Source organism: Eulemur rufifrons, chromosome 30 (genome assembly GCF_041146395.1).
Source record: "Eulemur rufifrons isolate Redbay chromosome 30, OSU_ERuf_1, whole genome shotgun sequence".
NCBI classification, from domain to species: Eukaryota; Metazoa; Chordata; class Mammalia; order Primates; family Lemuridae; genus Eulemur; species Eulemur rufifrons.
In genome coordinates, this window is record NC_091012.1 from 128,691,104 (window position 1) to 128,711,588 (window position 20,485).

Genomic DNA, 20,485 nt, shown 5'->3' on the forward strand with positions numbered 1-20,485 from the left:
TGACTTTTCTTACCCCAGCTCCTTACCTTGACTAAGCATTAAAAAAAAAAAAAAAGGGAAATGCCACAACCAGAAAAGTTGGACGTTCCCTGTCCTTTTCTGAAGCTTATATAATGGGCGACGCCGTGCATTGTCACGGTGACCTTCAGCAGGGAGGGTTCGAGCAGAGAAGCAGAAGCCTTAAGCATGGTCCGAATAAGGGGCTTCTTGCACGATGTGGGCACTTCTGGAGCAGACTGTGCAGGCTGCCACCTGTGTCCTGTGCTGAGCCTGAAGTCGCTGTAGAAAAGCAGGTGTGGATGAGAACGAGGACACCTGGAACCTGCCTCTGACTCTCACACCTCCAGCCTTGATGACGCAAGTGCCCTGAAGGAGAAATTGTTGTCTTTCCTGAAAGAGAAAGATCAGCCCAGTCCAATGGACATCTGTTGAGTGTCTACTATGTCCCCAGTGCCGTTCTGGGCCCTGGGGGAGAATGTGGGGGGAGAAAATAGACGCGGAAACATGCTTTTCCAACCTATTGCACTGTGTCCTCGGTACACCAAGGTACACAAAGGGAGGGGCACCTAGGAGTCTGGGGCAGGATAGGAACTCCATTGGTGAAGAGGATGGGCTGGAGCGAGCCAGGAAGAGCAGAGGGCTGGAGGAGAGAAACAGTTTGAGTATCTGGAAATAAGCCAAGCCAGGGAGTAAAAATGGGAAGTGGGGGAAAGTGAGGCCAGGAGGTAAGAGGGATCTTGCGCACCCTTGTAAGGAACTTGGACTCTAGGGGTAATCGGGAACCACCGGAGGCAGGATTTCAAGCAGGGACATCCCACCCTCAGATATGGATGGAAGAAAAAAGTTCCTTCAACCTGCTCCCAGGAAGCTTTTTAAAAATAGCCTTATCAAGATCTAATTTACATGCCAAGAAACTAACCTCTTCGAAATGTCCCATTCAATGGTTTTTAATATATTTACAGAATTGTGTGACCATCACCACAGTCCAATTCTCGTGTCCCTTTGCAGTCCCTCCTGATTTCCATGTCTAGCCCTAGGCAACCACTCAGCTTTGTAATTTCTCCTTTTCCTTTAACACAAAGGGGAATGTTTTCTGTGAGGGTATCATTTACTTTAAGGAGTCTCTTGGCCACCCAGCTGCTGCTTAGCCCATCCCTGTCAGCATGCTTTAGATTGCACGGAACAGAAACCTACCTGGAACTGTCTTAAACACAGATGTTTGTTGTCTCACATAATTGGGAGACTAGAGATACAATGGACCCCGGGGGAAGTGTGATCAGCTGCTAAACGTGACATCAGAAACCCATGTTCTCATTGTCTGTCCTCCACAGTGTCCTTCTGGCAGTAGCTTCACCCAAGGGCTGGCTTCTCTGCGGTCAGCAGATGGTTGTAGGATGGCATCCATTGGCATTGGGGCCCTTTGCTTCCCTGTTCACAGCCTGTATGTAGGAGGAGTCCTTTCCTGCAGTCTAATTGGGTGAGCTTAGTACCTATTGCCTGCCTGAACCAGTGATTGGCTTAGAATTAATTAGAATGCTCCTCTGGGGCTGGGAATGGGCTCCATGGGTCATGGGTGGGCACCTGTGACCAATTGTAGGCTCTGCTAGGGAAGGAGGAAGGGTGTCAGCTGTGCTGGGTGACAAGCAATAGTGCTCACTGAGGGTTACTGACCGACCACACTGGATTGTTTGGCCCTCCTTTCCTTTCATTTGGGGGACTTTTTAACTGTTAAACACAGGCAAAGTGATCCTTTGACTTTGAACTTGTTATTTATGGGCAGATAGACCCAATCCCAGTTCATCCTAGCTGGGGGATAGTGGATGTGATCAGTGATCTCAATAAACTTGGGAGTAGTAATAGATGAGCTTTTTTGAAGCTGACCTTAGCTTTATGTTTCAAAGTGTCATCAGTTTAGATCTCACTAATTCAGGAGTTTCTTATAATTTGGTTAAGGATTGCACTGAAGTTTAACTTTGGACAGTTTTGTAGCGTGGGCGGCATTGGGGATGGTGGTAACATTAACATGTGGGAAATAAATGATTTAAGTCACTGTAGAAAAACCTGTTTGCTTTAGGATAGAAATATTTAAATACAGTAGAAAATCTTATCTAATTAGTAAGTTAGCCCCTTGGAATCTCTCTGTAGGGAGAAAAATAAGATCTTGTTCTGAATGTGTCAGTATTCGAGTTATATAAACTTGAAATTAACAAAAATTGACTTTCTTTCAAGTACAATTCACGCTTCACTAAGCCAAATAGACAGTCTGCCAGTTCTTTGGACTTTATTAAATTTTGCTTTTTATGTAACAAAAAAATCAAGGTAGGCCTCTGTTTTGCAAAATAATTTATTTGATTATGAGCTGTATTTTAGAGGCTATTTCAGGGTGAGGTTTGTCCACATGTAAGTAATGAGCGTTTGCTGGTGTAGCTCTTAATGGTGAGAACGGATGTTGAAGAAAGCAAACACCATATGCCCTTTGTTTCCCGTGCATGTCCCCTTCTGGAGGCCTGGGTGGAGTGTTTCAGCTGTCTCAAATAATCTCCATTTTGCTGTTACTGCAGACTCTGCGGTTCTCCAATTCTTTTCTCTCTGATGTTAATTATAACTTCTTCCTAATTAGGTAGCTCTTCTTCCTCTTCGGTTGTAAAGGTTCCTCACTCTCGAGTGCTAGAGATTGGATTAGTTTTGAAAAATGAGTTTCACTTGATTTGTGACAGAAATAAGTGCAAAGAATTTAAAAAACCCCACCAGTGTGAATGCGTAGTGGGAGGGACAGGATGCTTAGAATAATTCTGCTGCCAAGTGAATCAGAGAGACTTGCAGTTCTCGCAGAGTACGGAACTCACTCCTGCCCAGAGTTCAGACACAGTCAGCCAGAAGTCACCATTTCATACTCCACAGAATGGAGCTTTCAGCAGCCAAAGCCCCGAGTTCCGCAGACTTGTCTGAGATTGTAAGTAGGCCATACATCTGTTTTGATTGTTATTATGTCTGCATCTTTTCTAGCCTGTTGCCTGACTACTTTGTAGGCCAGGAGGGAGGCATGATGGGGAATTGGGTCTCGGCTCAGTCCTTCCAAGATGGTGACCAACACCATTTTGCACTTGGACCCAGGTCTCAGTTTTCTTGTTTGTGGCAGAAGAGAATTTCTTTCCTTCAGTTCTTATCTGTGACAGAAGTGGATTTTTTTTTTTTTTTGGCTGAGTCCCTTTTGTGGTGGCATTTATAAAGATCTTAAACAGGCCCATCATCTGATTTGATGGCTCTTTTCTTCTCTGGCCACTGCTGGCAGTCAGATGAGTTTTCTCTAGGGGACACTGCACACAGACAGCCCCATTTAGCCAAACCTCCTGGCAGGCAGGTGCCTGTCTCGGCAGTCGGGGCTTGGGAGCAGGTAACATTTCTGAGGCGGCTGGCAGATTTGGGAGGCTGGGATGAAGCCAGATGAGGAATCTAGCTTTCCTGTGGTGGGGAGAAATAAAGGGGGAGAGGGTAAGGATGAGATGGAAGCGAAGCTAGAAAGTCAGCTTGGGGGCTGTCCTGGTACTCGATGCCAATCAAGGTAGCGGGTGAGGTTCAAGTCCCCACTCAGCTAACTGTGTAGCCTTGGGCCACCACGAAAATCTCTCCAAGTCTTTCTTTTCTCATCTGAACCTCTCAGATCACAGCACTTCCCAGGAGTGCTGAATTGTTGGAAGTAATGCCTGCAAAGGCACCTGGCACTTAGTTGCCCTCCTTACCCCCGTCTCCTTATTTTGTGGCACTTTATACTATAACTGCAAGCAGTGTGCTGGGCTCTATGAGGTGCCACCAGTGTTGCTGTCCTGGCTTGTTTCAGGGCAACCTTTGTGGCCACCAGGTTCTCTTGGTCGGTGTCATAGGTTTGATCTTGGAATTGGCCAGTTGGCCTTGCTTGAGTCCATAGCCCTAGGTTGCCCTTTTAAGTCATGGCCAGGTGACCCTGCAAGACAAGGTCCTGGGGAGAGGGTGTGAGTGGGTCATGTTTATGCCTGACAGATCCATTTATGTTAAAAATGGTGGAGATTGGGCCGGGCGCGGTGGCTCACGCCTGTAATCCTAGCACTCTGGGAGGCCGAGGTGGGCGGATCATTTGAGCTCAGGAGTTCGAGACCAGCCTGAGCAAGAGTGAGACCCCATCTCTACTAAAAATAGAAAGAAATTATATGGACAGCTAAAAATATATATAGAAAAAATTAGCCGGGCATGGTGGTGCATGCCTGTAGTCCCAGCTACTCGGGAGGCTGAGACAGGAGGATCGCTCGAGCTCAGGAGTTTGAGGTTGCTGTGAGCTAGGCTGATGCCACGGCACTCACTCTAGCCTGGGCAACAGAGTGAGACTCTGTCTCAAAAAAAAAAAAATGGTGGAGATTGGAGACCCAAGTCAGGAGGCTGTGTGGGGGTCCCTGATGGAGAGAGAGTAAGATTTCAGAAGAGCCATTTTCCACTCAGCTTTGAGTTTCCTGGTTCTGAGTGCCTCCATTCAGCTGGAGCCAGGGAGAAGAAAAGGAAAAGATAAGCCTTGATGAAAACTACTCAGCAGTTCATCCGATTTCTGATTCAGAGGTACGCATAGGACACCATCATGGTACCTTTCCATCATGTTTCAGTGAACCTGTTCATGAGTGTAGGCAGCCACCATGCACATTGATCAATCCATCAATCCCCAATTGCCTTTCCACTCTGTGTGTGTGTGTGTGTGTGTGTGTGTGTGTGTGTGTTTAGGGCACTTTCTAGAGCCTGCCTTGTTAATTAACTGTACTATGTGCTTTATATTTGCTAACTATGCGTTAATTGCTAATGATAGTATTCCCATGCCAGTCACAAGTTCTCCCACCCCTGTCCCCTATTGAATTCCTTGTATTTCATCTCATCCATAGGCTAAAGTTGTTTGTCTGTAGCTGGCAAGACACCTCAATGATTGTGTATCAGTGAGCTCTAACATCGTGCTAATTTTTATCATTGATCTTGGAGACATCATATCATCTGGACACTTTGTTTTGTCTCTGATTTAACAGTACCTTTTATCTTAACCAACATCAAAGTAATGTATCAGCCTTCAGTAGTTCTCACCTGCTCTTAATTGAAATCCACTTTCTTTTCCACGGCCAGCTGGGCCTTGTACAGTCTGGCTTTTGCCTATCTTTTCAGCCTCATCAGGGTCACCTTCCCTCTGGGCCACCACACCGACTGCCCACCCACCCTGGCCCCGCCGAATCTTCCTGCTTTTGGGTTCAGGCACTTGTGGTTCTCACCCCGGGACTGCCCTTTCCTTGGGTCCTTGCTTGCCTGGCTCTTTCTCCTCTTTCAGGTGTTACTCTTAGGCCATCTTGTCTAAAGGGACTTCCTCCATCTGAGCTTCCTTTCTCCCTTCCCACCACACCACCATATTTCTTTCTTTCATGGTACTTATATCACAGCCTGTAAATATTTTGTTCACTCATTGATTTACTTGGCACTTGCTGTCTCTTCCACTAGAATTTCAGCTCCGTGAGGGCAGGGACCTTGTCTGTCTTATCTCCACCATAGTTCCAGCCCTTAACTCAGTTCTAGATGCACAGTAGATGCTCAACAAATATTTGTTGAATGAATAACTGTTTTGGATAATTAGTATAGTGAACGGCTTTTAAGTAGTTTGTGGCTGCAAGCTGATAGAGACAGTCCCCTTTTTTCTGTGCCAGCCTCCACCCCCACCCCATCTGCCTCCCTCCCTCACTGCTCTAGCACTTTGGGAGCACTCTAGACCCCAGGCCAGCCCCTGGCTGGTATCTGGAGTAACCTTTTGCTGTTTTAAGCATCATTTTTCTTCTCAATGAAAACCACCTGTCTTCAAAGTGATTTGCTTAAAGCAAATGCTGTATGTCTTTACCAAGGCCTTCTTCCCTTTTTGCTTTTCTCCACATCCTGCCAAGAATAATGGGAAAAACCCTGTTATCTTGGAAAGTGGTTTTCCCTCTGGTCAGAATCCAAAGCTGGTTGATTTATCACCAAATATGCTGGGCAGTAGCTTTTTCCTGCCCCACTGCTCTCAAATGTTAACGGTTTGTTTCCCTGGGGCCTCAATGGGTTTGCGTGATGGGCACTGCCCTTCTTTGTGTATTTCCTTGAAACTTTCTTCCTGCAGGTGAAGAAGCTGGCCCAGGACACCACGTAAATGGCGGGCGGGGGTGGGGACAACCTGGAAGCAGCGCTCTGTGGTAGACTATTTGCCAGCTCACTGATACCTTACGCTGATTCCGGGCAGTAGATAGGATTACCCCATTTTAGTGGTGGCAAAATGGAGGTTCAGTGAGGTTAGGTGACTTGTTCCTGAGCACATAGGTTGTGACCAGCCAGGATCAGAACCCAGGCCTGTCTGGCTTCCACATCCGCCTATTACTGATTGGTGTGCTCCGGTGTCTCTCAGGGTTTTTTTGACGAAGTTCTGCAGTTAAAATCTGGCAACCCAGTATAACTGAAGTGTTTTCATAGTTGCCTTCACTGTGTGCGATGCCGTCTTATATTCTCCATTCCATTTAACACATGCCGGTCAGGACTTTCTAAATTGCTTATGTGGCCCCCTGATCGGTGGCAACTCAGCTTGAAAACAGTTTGAGAAACAACAGTGTAGGTGCTGTGTAAACTGTGTGTACTTTACGTAGAGGTTTAGATGGTGTGAGCTACTTTAAAAAGTTTTTACGGAAGTGTAACATACAGATATAAAATGCACATGATGGCACAGCTGTTGAATTTTTACAAACTGAGCACGTCTGTGTAACCAGCACCAGATCAAAACACACGCCATTGATTTAAGCTTCTTTGAATCAAGACAGAGAGATGGGGTACAACAGAAACCGAGAGCGCCTCAGTTTGTTCTGAATTATGCACACACAGCTTACTCGGTAGACGCTCTGTTTCTGGAGGTCCGGATTTTGTGTCTCCAGCGATGGAGCCTGGCTGGTGTTTGAGATCTGACAACCGCTGAAGGATTGGAATGTGGCCTCCCTAACGGCCATAAAAATTGGCACAAAAGGAGGGCTGACTGAGGATGTGCCTGGTGAAATGTGAACACGGAGGAGCAGGAAAGGGCAAGGCCCCGCAGTCGAGTATGGAAATGTTCGGGTGCGAGAATTTGTGGTCAGTCATCGAGACCAATTTTACCAAAATTGCAGGGGGAGGAAGAACAAAAAAGAAAGAGGGAAAGGAATTTGTGATTAGAATTCCAAGCCCCTACAGCTTAAAGGACAGCTATGTAAAATAAGGAATATCCACCTCTCGTGTTATTAACTTTTAGAGAAAATTGTTTTAGCATGCTGAGCTAAAATGCTTATTTCTTGGCAAAAGATATAGATGCATCTCAGTGCAAAAGCAAGCTAGAGTAACTGCTTTCATAATGTATGGGTTCTGTAAGGCTGTCTTGGTGGACACACCGTACATAATTCATCGTAATGGGGTATGCGTAGGAATGAAAGGGAGCTAATACCATAACGTGCTTTTAAACATCGAGTGCCAAGTTACAAAGGGCATTAATTAATAAAACTTTACGAGGCCCATTTACAGCTAACTTTTAGTCAAAGTGAAATAGCTTTCCTGAATCAGGGACTTTGGGATAATAATAAATCCTTTTGTCTTTGTCGATTAGATAAGCTCTTATTCATTGTTCATTTTTGTAAAGCAGACTTCTGACTGTCGCACATTTGGTATGAGTTTCCTGGCTGTCCTTGACCTGTCATACTGACTTGTGGGTTTGTGTTTAATTCTGTGTGTGTCGTGACTGTGTACATGTAGGAAAAGTCTTGGGAATTAAACAAACACTCTGTAGAACAAGAGGAGGAACTGCGCTGCGACGGGGAGTTGGGTATATCTGACTTCCTCGGCGCCCAGAGTCATGCCTTGGCACTGAGGACTTGCTGAATGAATGGAAGGAGAAAGGACAAAAATCATAGCTAGCATTTAATGAGTGTGTACTGTGCGCTTTGCCTCTTTTATCTGATTTAGTCATCACAACAAGCCTGGGAGGTGGATACTGTTATTATCCTTTTCTTTAGAGTGACCTTATGTCCTCTGCTTGCCTGGGGACCCTTCCCGTGTATTCCTGTTGTCCTACCATTAACATTGACAGCACCCTCTTTCATTCTTGGATATCTTGGTTCAGATGATAAATTATTTCACTCTGAAATGTTCTGGTTTGGATAGACAGATGGGGAAACTGAGGCACAGAGAAGCCACGTCCCTTTCCACGGTCACTCAGCTAGTAAGAGGTAGAGCTGGGATTCTTTCCTAGGAGTCTATTCCAGGTCTTGTCATTTGATCACTAAGTTCTGCTGCCTCACAGTTTAGGCCAAGGAAGACACAGTATTAAAAGAGCACTCTTTGTTTTCCGGTCTCAGTATTTAGTCAAAATCACTGCTGGGTTAGCATCTGTAGTGGGTAACCCGTGGTTCAGGGCAGTGGGAATGTGCTGGGCAAAGACTTGTTGAAAGCGTGTGTGTTTTCATTGGTAAACCTGGATGATTAGTATCCTAGAATGATAATGCCATTCACATAAGCACGGTGCTTTATAGTTTACAAAACCTTTTCTCCCACAGTTTGGTATTGAAACTTCTTGTGCCCCCTGGGAGGTGGATGGTGGGATTCCCAACTTACGGAGGAGGATGGGGGATCCACTGGGTGAGGCAGGCACCTGCCTGAGGCTTCACAGCTAGACAGAAGGGGCAGGCCCAGGATTCCACTCAGGTATTCTGCCTCGGTGATGGGTGCATTTCCACTCTACTAGAGTTGCCTCTTGGCCAGATGTTCTTACGTAGCCATTTGAGGGTGCTGTTTATGGAGGATTAGGGAGTCACCTGAAGCCTCATTACTCTAACACAGGGTTTTTCAACTTTGGTGCTGTTGACATTTGGGGCCAGTTAAGTCTCTTTAAGGGGACTTTCCTGTGCATTGTAGGATGCTTAGCAGAATCCTTGGACTCTATCTACCAGATACCAGTAGCACATCCCCCCGCCCCCAAGTCGTGACAATGAAGGAAAATATCTCAAGACATTATCAAATGCCCCCTGGGAGGCACAGTTGCCCCTGGTTAGTGACCAGTGGCCTAACATAATAGCCACACTTAAAAAAGGGAAAGACAACCTTGAAAATGTTCAACCTGTCATCTTCCCCTCTCTCTAGTTTCTAAAACATCAGAAAAACCACTGAAAGACCAGAAAAGGGCCAAAAGAGAGAGCAAGCAACATATTTCATGTTGAATTACTTTCCATGGAAGAGCATTGTGTCTGCCAAGGAAGGATAAAATAGCCAGCGTTTTTTAAGTTAAAAATGACAATTAAAAATGTTTTTATAGAAAAGTTAGAATAGAGATCAGCCAAAATATACACATACAAAATCTTCTGTAATCCTACTGCCCAAAGATAACCACGGTTCACATTTTGCTCTGTCTCCTAACCTTTTCCAACATGTACATACAAATATATATATATATATATATGTATATATTTTCCAAATAGAGCGATGCCAAAAATGCTGTTATAGTCAGCTTTTTTAAAGCTTAAATGTGCAATGAATATCTTTCCATATTTCATATGTGATAAAGTGCCTTTTCCATACCTTAGGCAACATCCACAGAACTTCTGTGTTTAAGAATGACAAGCCCTAGATTACATTGCAGAACAATGTGAATGTACTTAATGCCACTCAACTGTACACAAAACATAGTGAAAATGGCCAGGCACAGTGGTATGTGGTTACAGTCCCAGCTACTCACATGTAGCTTTTCATATGATAAAGAGCTACAAAGTTGTGTGGGTTTGTTTGTTTTTGTTTTTTAAAGAGATGTGGTCTCACTATGTTGCCCAGGCTAGAGTGCAATGGCTATTCACAGGCACAGTTCCACTACAGATCAGCACAGGAGTTTTGACCTGATATGTTTCTGACCTGGGCTGGTTCACCCCTCCAGAGGCAACCTGGTGGTCCCTGCCCCTGGGAGGTCACCATATTGATGCTGAACTGAGTATGGACACCCGATAGGCATAGCGCACTACAGCCCAGAACTCCTGGGCCCCAGTGATCCTCCTGCCTCAGCCTCCTGAGTAGCTGGGACTACAGGCGTAGGCCACTGTGCCCAGCTATGAAGTTTTTAATGGCTGCATAGTATTTCATCTTATGGCTACCATATAATTTATTCATTCAGTCTCCTGTTGTGTACGTTTAGTTTGTTTCTAATTCTGTTTTTTGCTACTACTTGCAAAACTATGAATGAATATCCATGTGTGTACCTAAGTCCTTCACAGCTTCCTTTTTTTCCTTGTAGAGATTATACTGTGATTTTTAGCCTCCATTGAGCAAGATATCTAATTCATAATGTTCTGGATTATATTTTGATTTTGTTTCATAACTTTGCCCTTTAAAATTATGGAAAATGCATTGATAAAAATTTTATTATGTGCTAGGCCTGCAGAATGGGGGGTGGAAACTTCTTTGGTTTTCTGATTAAATGATGACTAATAAGAAACCATTTAGGTTTCATGCCTTATTCATAAAGCTCACTCTTAACTGTATTGGCCTACTTCCTGAGTAGGAATCAGCCCAGCGAAGATTGTCTAACTGTCCTTTAAGATTCTGTTCACTGCTGAGAGAAATTTAAGGCTATATTCTCACAAATTCTCATTGCTCATGGATTTTTCTTATACATATTTTAAATTATAAAATTATAAACTCAAGGAAAAAATATTCAAATGACCGAGAAGAGCTTCAAGTTCCCTACTTTATTCTCCTCTTGTTTTTTTATTTTTTCATTCTGTGGAATTTTTGTATGCATATGCAAACATTAAAATACAAAAAAATGTAAAACCCACAAACTGGGCAACAACATGCAAGGCGTGTGTCCAGTAGCTTTTTTCACTTAATGCATCTTTCTATATCAGCACCTTTTTCTGTTTAATTTGTGACTTACTTGGGGTTGTCTTAAGCTTGTTCTCCTGCAACAAATCACCCTCTTTTAGTCAGTCTATCCATAGGATAAATACTTAGCAGCGAAGTTGTTGGGTTAAGAATTTATGTCCTTATAGTTTTGAGATACGTATTTATTGGTTTCCCACCTGGAATTGGCCTAAAATTGGCTTTTACTTTGTATGTGTGGTTTTTTTTAACTATTTTAAAATAATAACTTGAAAGTCTTAGTATATATCTTGAGATACAGAAGGATAAGTCATTTTTGAAGAAAAAGCAATATATTTTCATTTTAGGTATAGGCATTTGATCTCAAAGTGAGTTTTTTTTCTTTTTTATGCATTCATATAAATTAAAAAAAAAAAAGCATACAAGTAGTCCCCTCTTATCTGCAGGGGATAGGTTCCAAGACCCCTAAGTAGGTGCCTGAAACTGGATAGTATCCAAACCCAGTAATATACTATGTCTTTTCCTATACATACATACCTATGACAAAGTTTAATTTACAAATTTGGCACAGTAAGAGATTACCAATAATAAGGAAATAGAACAATTAAAACAATATACTGTGGCTGGGCGCGGTGGCTCATGCCTGTAATCCTAGCACTCTGGGAGGCCAAGGTGGGCGGATTGTTTGAGCTCAGGAGTTCGAGACCAGCCTGAGCAAGAGCGAGACCCCGTCTGTACTAAAAATACAAAGAAATTATATGGACAGCTAAAAATATATATATATATACATATATATATATATATATATATATAAATTAGCCAGGCATGATGTCACATGCCTGTAGTCCCAGCTACTTGGGAGGCTGAGGCAGGAGGATTGCTTGAGCCCAGGAGTTTGAGGTTGCTGTGAGCTATGATGATGCCACAGCACTCTAGCCCAGGCAACAGAGTGAGACTCTGTCTCAAAAAAAAAAAAATAAAAATAAAAAAATATATACTGTAATGAAAGTTATGTGAATGTCTTCTCTCTCTCTAAATATCTCATTGTATTATACTCTCCCTTCTTACTGTAATAATGTGAGATAAAATGCCTACATGATGAGATGAAGTGAGGTGAATGACTTAGGCATTGTGACATAGTTACATAGCATTAGGTACTACTGATCTTCTGGTAAGTCATAAGGAGGATCATCAGCTTCCAGTGACCCTGGCTCTTTGAGCCATGGCCATGTCAGTGGTTGGATGTCAGGAGCAGGTGATGTCAATGGTTGGGGATTGGCAATAGTTGAAGGTTGGTTTTGTTTTTTTTTTTTGCTGAAACCTTTTAGAAAGAACATTGTAATCAGAAGTAGTTGTCTCTTTTTAACTTAACGTGTTGGCTGCAGAAGTTATAATCTTTCAGTGATCATACATGGGACTTCAATGCTGGTTCCATCCAAGGATTGTATTCCATAATTTTGTCCTTCAATGCCTGTACAATTTGAAACATTTTGGCAAATTTCACTAATGTTCACGCTGCTGGTTCTGCTTCAATTTCTTCCTCTTCATCTTCCTCTTCTCTGTAGATAACAAGTTCTTCTAATTCCTCACATGTTAATACTTCTCTATGGTCTTCAATATAGTCTACTTCTTCAAGCATATTGGCAAATACTTCTCCACCAACTTGTCTTGCCACAGCCTCACTAGCAGTTTTTATATATTTCAGTCTAAACCCATTCATGCATCTGTGTAACCATCCCTTACTTACTGTAAGTGGGTTAGTGTCACTCATTTCAGGGAATCGCTTGCTGAAGTCTTTGTATAGGCTCAGTGCTTTCTGGTGCAACACATTGCCATCAGTCAGAACACATTTTCTGTTCATGTCTTCCACCAACAAATTGAATGCCTTTTCCATCTTAACTAAGCACTTATCACGCACTATGGCCTAAACTTTTGCAGTTTGAGGTGCAACAGCAAAACTAGCATGAATTTCTTTTTCTTCACAATTTCACAGATAGAAGATTCATTTTTACTGTTGATCTTAGCAACCTCAGCATATAATTTTTTTCTTTATTAAGTAGAGAACTTTTACCTTTTCACTTAAAGGAAGCACTTTAAGGCTTCTCTTTGGCATATCCTAACTGACATCACTTCTCTCGCACATTGAGGCTATCATTAAGTTAAATAAGGGTTACCTGAACATAAGCACTATGATACCACAGCAGTCAATCTCATAACCGAGACCGCTACTAAGTTACTAATCAGTGGGTAGCATGTACAGTGTGGATATGCTAGACAAAGGGTTGATTCACATCCCAGGTGGGACGGAGTGGGACATGGCATGAAATTTCATCATGCTACTCAGAACAGCACACAATTTTAAGTTTATGAATTATTTCTGGAATTTTCCATTTAATATTTTTGAAGCACAGTTGACTGTGGGTAGCTAAAATAGTGGAGAGCAAAACCACGAATAAGGGGGAACTGTGGCAGTCTCTTATTTTAGGTAAGCAAGTGTTCAGTTTTCATGGTTCATTTGTGTGTTGCTGTGTGTTTCCAGCCCAGTTGCACTGCAACATTCTTGAGACAAGTGCTGATCTTTTTTTTGTTAGAAATGAATATATGTTGCAGGTTGATTCTGAACTAGGCCTGTGCCAGGGAGTGGAGTTACACTGAGTGGACCTTGGCTCTGGAAAATCTGTTTCCTGGTCCACTTTTACTTTTTTCAACCATGGAGTAAGAAGTACATGTATAAAGATGGAGATAATACCCAGATAGGCAACTTTCTGGTAATATTTGATGACATGTCTCAATTAGAATTGAGGTGGTTAGAAAAGGACCCTCGTTACGAAACAGGTTGAGATATGCAAATATCATTGGGCCTCTGAAATAGAAGAGTGTATCATTTGGCATTTGGTACAGTGTATCAAATGTTACATGTAAGTATAATATAATATAAAGTAAACGTAACATGTTATAATCATTTCCACCCCCTTGTCTCTTTCATAGACTCTTTTCTGAAGTTTCTCTGTTCCCAATCTTCTCCCACTCCATGTCAACATTTTTTCACACTGTTCTCAAAAAAAATAGTTGGTACTGCATTTTGGGCTTTTTGTTGTTTTATTATATTTTTGACCAGATTTGTTCTGTAATAAAATTTTAAACGACACTTGGTTTCTAGTGCTCATCACCCTGGCATGGTGTTTGGCACATAAGTCTTTTGATTGGTTGCTTACTCTAGAATTCCCCTTTTGTGGGGTCCCCGTGCTTGGGAAAGGAGGGCTCTCTTTAATACCTCCCCCTTGTTGGCCCCCAGAACGGTGCCCATAAAGGTCTACATGTCTGTCATCTCACTCTTCAGAGCATTACTTTACTGCCCAGGGAAGGGTACAGCAAGGTACCATCTTTTGTTGATTTGGTATCTGAAGCAGCAGAGGATGGCAGATGTTTGAAGGTGATTCCATGAACCCCTGGTGGGTACAGCAGCTGCCAAAGTCCCGAGTAGCAGTGTGAAGGGCCCATGTTTTCTGAGAAGTTAGGGGGCTTTCTGATGGGCACTGCAAATGTTTGCTGTACTCTTGGCCAGGATTTTTTGAGTCAGCCTGGGGTGAGCTACCCCAGGGCTGACATCCAGAGAAGCAAGTCTCAGGAAACCTCTCATATGCCAGTGTGCCTGAAATTGAGCTAATGCTTGGAGCACCCCCTTTTCCAGTGTTCTAGCTAATGCTAGCAGGGGGCTTGGGGACACTGACCTGGAATGTAGAAGCTGGAATTTGTTTAAATTTGGCCTCAGGCTGGGCTCCTTGTAGGGGATGGAGTGGCTCTCCTCTCCTTTCGCCCCTGCCCTCCAAGGGCTTACATGCTGACACCCACTCTCTCCAGGGTTTCCTGGGGCATAGCTTAGGACCTCAAGAGAGAGTCTTAAAAAATAACTAAAAAGCTTTTCTTTTTCTTTTATAGCATTTTGAGAGGCAGGCAGTGTGATCCAAGGAAAATGGTCTCTGGAGTCCAACGGTTCTGGGATAGAGTGTGGGCTCTGCAATCTTTTCCTTAAGGGGATGTTATGGGCTGAATTGCATCCCCCCAAATTCCTATGTTGAAATCCTGACCCCCAGTACCTCAGAATGTGACTATATTTGGAGATGGGGCCTTTAAAGAGGTGATTAAGTGAAAATGAGGCCATTAGGGTGGGCCCTAATGCAATCTGATTGATGTCCTCACAAGAAGAGGAGATTAGGACACAGACACCAGGGGCATGTACGCACAGAGGAAAGACCATGTGTGGACATGGTGGACAGGCAGCTCTCTGCAAGAGAAACCAAATGTACCTTGATCTTAGACTTCTAGCCTCCAGAACTGTGAGGTAATGAATTTGTATTATTTAAGCCCCCTAATGTGTGGCATTTTGTTATGGCAGCCCCAGCTGACTGACACAGGGGCTTTTAGCAAGTCAGCCCCTCTGATTTTGCTCCTCTGAAGAGGGCCACAACCCCTACTTTTCTGAGTTGATATGAGGAGCGGATGTAGTGCCTGGCTCACAGCAGGTGCTCACAGATGGTATTGGTGGTGGTAATCCTAACCATTTACTAAGATAATGGTGGCAATCACTGCTCCTCGCCTTCACCCAGGTTTTCTGGCCCAGCCTTTTTTTTTCCTTCAAGCTTTCAAGTCCCTTTCAAATGGAGTTGCAAAGAACTTGTGGAAGCTAGGTGCTTCATGGGTTTTGCAAACGGTGAAGTGTTTTCTTTTGAGTAACCCTTTTCATCCTTTTAATCTGTTAACATACTGGGGTTCCAGGTAAAGTTGTATTTAGGATGAGAATTCTGCTGCTAAAAGTGATTGGAAGTGACTTTTGTTATGGTGTGAATACTTACCGCACCTAATGCCCACTGTATTAGTTTGTTCCCATTGCCGTGGCAAAGTTGCACAGATTGGAGTGGCTTAAACAACAGAAATTTATTGTCTCACTGCTCTGGAGGCTGGAAGTCTGAGATCTAGGTGTGGGCAGGACTGTAAGGGAGAATGTGTGCCATGCCTTTCCCTTTGCATCTGGTGGCTTGCTGGCATTCTTTTGCTTGTAGATACATCACCCTGATCTCTGTCTTCATCTTCACGTGGTGTTCTCCCTGTGTGCACGTCTCTGTGTCCAAATTTCCCCTTTTCCTAAGGATACCAGTCATATTGGATTAGGGTCCACCCAAATGACCCCATTTTCAGTCGATCATCTGCAAGAAGCCTATTTCCAAATAAGGTCACATTCACAGGCACTGGGGATTAGGACTTTGACATCTTTTAGGGGGATATGTTTTAACCTGTGACACGATAATATTGGAACTTCGCTTACCATCCGTGCACCTCTGCCTGTGGCCAGAAGCTTCCCAGAAGTCCCCCTGCCTGATTGCCATTCCTGCTTGTCACAGGTTTTAGCTCAGAAGTCGCCTCCTCAAGAGGCCTTCCCTGGCCACCCTCAATATAGACTGATTGAATGAATGAAGTAGATTGCAGAGTAAAATATGATTGAGAATTACGCTGAGAATAATTTACCCTTAAAAGTGTGAGAGCTCCTCTCCACTCCACATCAATGTTACTTGTAACTTTCTTGTATGTGTTGGCTGTGTCCCCATCACAGATGCTATTTAAATATCATTTTGTGCCTGTGAATTGAGATGTCGGGCATCTTCTGAATGTCACGTTTCCTATTCTGTGTACAGAGCATGCCAAGAGGATTCAATTTGTTGGATTTGGATTTTTTTTTTTTGCAACAAATCACAATTTGATAATGATTTTACAATAATTCACAGAGCAAAACTGGCTAGACCCCTTTTCTGAGGGATAGCTCATGTCTAGAAAACCTGTGAATCATGAGTAAGGGAAGTATTTACTAATGCTAGTTAATTATCAGTATTTATTGAACATGTTCTCCTTGCTGACACTGCTAGCTGCTGTGCAGCATACAGAAGTGGTGTAGGCAATCGCTGTGGCCTCCAGGACCACACGATTCATATCATACAGTTGAAAAATACACAATACACAGAAAATTGTGTGAGCCACTATGCCCAGCCCCATCTTAACTATTAAGTGTACAGTTCAGTAGTGTTAGGGATATTGACATGTTGTGCCACCAGTCTCCAGACCTTTTTCATCTTGCAAAACTGAAACTCTGTACCATTCAACACCAACTCCCTCTCTCCCCCTCCCCCAGTAACCACCATTCTACTCTCTGTCTCTGAATTTGACTACTCCAGGTACTTCATATAAGTGAAATCATCTAGTATTTGTCTTTATGTGACTGGCTTATTTCACTTAGCATAGTACCCTCAAGGTTCATCCATACTGTAGCATGTGACAGGATTTTGCTCCTTTTTAAGGCCAAATCATATATCTCATATGGATATATCACATTTTGTTCATCCATTCATTGCTGGATACTTGGGCCAACTTTACTTTTTGCCCCCTCTTGGGATATAGGGTTTTATGGCTCATAATAATTTCATGCCATAGCATCTCAGAACACATCAGCACACTATGATCCTCGAGTTAAGATAATAATTCTGAGTGGTTTGAGAATTTTTTTTAGTTTTTATTTTTTTTATTCTTATTTCAGCATATAGTGGGGGTACAAAAGTTTAGGTTACGTATATTGCCCTTGCCCCCCCACCCCCCTTAGTCAGAGCTTCAAACGTGTCCATTGCCTAGGCAGTGCGCATCGCGCTCATTATGTATATATACACCCATCCCCTCTCCCCCACATCTGCCTGACACCCGATCAATGTTATTCCTAAATGTGCTCTTCCTTTCTGCTGTTTTGACCAAGGACAACCTTTTCTCTCAAAGCTCTTATATTGAATTTTGTCTCTCACTAGACTAGATTATAAATTTAGAGAGACTGGGGCAGGGAGCGGTGTGGTATCTTTTTTCACCTTCCTTCCCACCTGGCACTGTGCTTGGTGCTGGGTGGGTATTCAGTAAATATTTGTTATAGGAGGAGTGTTACTTTGTATACATATAACTGTATCTGTATAATTAGGGAGATGAACCAGATGAATTCTAAAGCCCCCTTTGCTTCTAACAGTGTTTAGGTCCATTATTAAATATGATGATGAAAATTTCAGACTTTCCGGAATAGAGGGGCGGGGAGTGAGAAAGACTTTGGGATAGACATGTTCTCACTGTCCCTCAAATTATGCAACAGAGGTGGTTACCTATAAGTAGAGCCATCTCAGGGTATAGTGTTTCTTAAAATAACATTCTGGATTTGGGACTTCCTCTTTGTGTGGTGTTATTCTTTGAGTAACAAAAAAAGCCACATTTAAAAAGTTATTTTAAGTTTAGCTTAATTATGTACCACATTTCCTAGATATACATGGATGGAAAACATATCTCCTTTTGACATTATCTTTACAAAGAATCTCATAGGAAGTCTTCGTGAGAATTTTACCATGAGAAGTCAAAGCAATAAGCTATGAGGCAAATGAAGATTCTGGAATTAGAGACAAAAATGCTGATAAGAAAGGATGGAGGGAGATGTGATCTGAGTATTGAATCTTGGTGATTTTCTGAACTTTGTGCTAGTTTGTGCATTTTTATTTTAAGCCTGGTTTCCAAAAGTCTCTTGTTAGCAACCAGATGGTTGTCAAATAATTGATATGGGTTCATTTGAAGCCCATTTGGGGAACATAATGGCCTGGATTTTCCAGTAGAAGGATTTAGTAATTCTACTGGTCTTCGAATGCCAATAGGGATTTTTGTAAATTGAGTTCCCTAATGTCTTGGAAGTAACTCCTGGAAAATTGGAACCAATGAATTGATTGCATGATGTACTTGGGGTATAAAATTAAGGATATGGATACAGTTTATTTCAGCTATAGATGTCCAGCCTCAGAAGTGGTTAAACTCGTAAAATTAGGTGAAGATTTTTTTTTTCAGTGTTTAAGGTCTTTGAATTTGTTTTCTGAGGCTTGACTTAATGAATATGAGTAGACATTTAGAATACATTATGATTTTATTTCCTATTTTCAGAGAGTTGTTCAAAACTCTAGGGTCTATGTGTGTTCTCACTCATATCTAGGAGCTAAAAAAATTGAGCTCATGGAAGTAGGCAGTAGAATTGTGGTTATTAGAGAGTGGAAAAGGTCTGGGGAATAGGGAGGGGTTGGTTAACACAAAAAACGTTACAGCTAGATGAGAGGAATAAGCTCTAGTGTTCTATGGCACTGTAGAACCTGTTAATAATTTATTTTATATCTTCAAATAGCTAGGAGAGAGGATTTTGAATGTTCCTAACACCAAGAAATGATAAATGTTTAAGGTGATAGATATGCTAATTACACTGATTTGATCACTTTACATTGTATACATGTATCAAAATATCACTCTGTATCCCATAAATATGTATAATTATTATGTGTCAATTTAAAAAAACTCCAAGGCCAGGCATGTTAGCTCACACCTGTAATCTCAACACTTTGGGAGGCTGAGGTGGGAGGATCACTTGAGGCCAGGAGATCAGTACCAGCCTGGGCAACATAGCAAGACCCTATCTCTACAAAATAAAAAAAAATTAGCTGAGTGTGGTTGCATGTGCCTGTAGTCTCAGCCACTCAAGAGGCTGAGGCAGGAAGATCGCTTGAGCCCAGGAGTTCCAGGTTGCTGTGAGCTATGATCCCACCACTGCACTCTAGCCTGAGTGACAGAGTAAGACCCCATTTCTTAAAAAAAAAAAAAAACCACCAAAAAACAAAACTGTAAGAACTCTAGAGTCTGCGACTCTACAGTCTTACTAAATGCTATTCAAAGAAAAGAAATCCCTTAAAGTAGGGTTTGCAATGAGAAAAAGGGTCATGAATTGTCTCCAGGGTCAGCAAACCTCAGTGGTCTGTTTTTGAATTGGAGAAAGGCATCAGTGCCTGTTGGAGAGTGCTAGTGACCAGCACGTTGTGTTACTGAAAACAATTAAAAAGTGAGTCGAGGTCTGTTTCAAAGAGCCTGGTGACCCGTCAGAGTAGTGATAAGATAATGGCAAAGAGCAGCTGTGCTGTGGAGAGGCATTCTTTCAGATGCCCTCTTAATTAGTTGGTATTCCTCAGAATGCCACTGGGTGTTTCCAAAGGATCGTGTCTTGAAAAACATGCCACTGGATCTTTGTTTCGGTGTATGTACGTACAAGGCTTTCCTTTTTCCTCCTCTGTACCCAACACCACAGCTAGCCTGTCTCTGGCTGTCTTGGGTAGTGACCTGGGATCTGAGCGAAGCTCCTGGGTAGAACCAGCCCTGGAGGCCTCATTGGTGGGTAGATTAGTTTCCTGTGTCTGCCACAACAAATTACCACAAACTGGGTAGCTAAAAACAACAGGAATTTATTCATTCATTCATTCTTCTTTCTCACAGTTCTGGAGGCCAGAAGTCCAAAATCAAAGTACCTTCCAACATTTCTAGGGGAGAATCCATTCCTTGCCTCTCCCAGCTTCTGGTGGCTGTTGGCTTTCCTTGGCTTTTGGCCACATCACGCCAGTCTCTGCTTCTGTCTTCACATCACCTTCTCCTCTGTCTTCTCTGTGTGTCTCATGTGAGGACACATCATTGGATTTAGGGACCACCTGGGTAATCCAGAATG

General features: G+C 42.8%; 1 protein-coding gene across 11 annotated transcripts in view; it reads left to right on the plus strand.

Moving 5' to 3' along the window:
* SH3KBP1 (SH3 domain containing kinase binding protein 1) overlaps positions 1-20,485 on the plus strand; it is a 312,915-nt gene that overhangs the window by 69,889 nt on the left and 222,541 nt on the right. Inside the window, exon 1 of one of the 11 annotated variants that reach the window (XM_069464026.1) lies at positions 2,810-2,953. The exons of the other annotated variants lie outside the window; for them this stretch is intronic. Coding sequence (XP_069320127.1) covers positions 2,903-2,953 — 51 coding nt within the window. The 5' untranslated portion in view covers positions 2,810-2,902. Of the gene's footprint in view, positions 1-2,809; positions 2,954-20,485 lie in introns of those variants that run through there. 11 annotated transcript variants of the gene reach the window in all.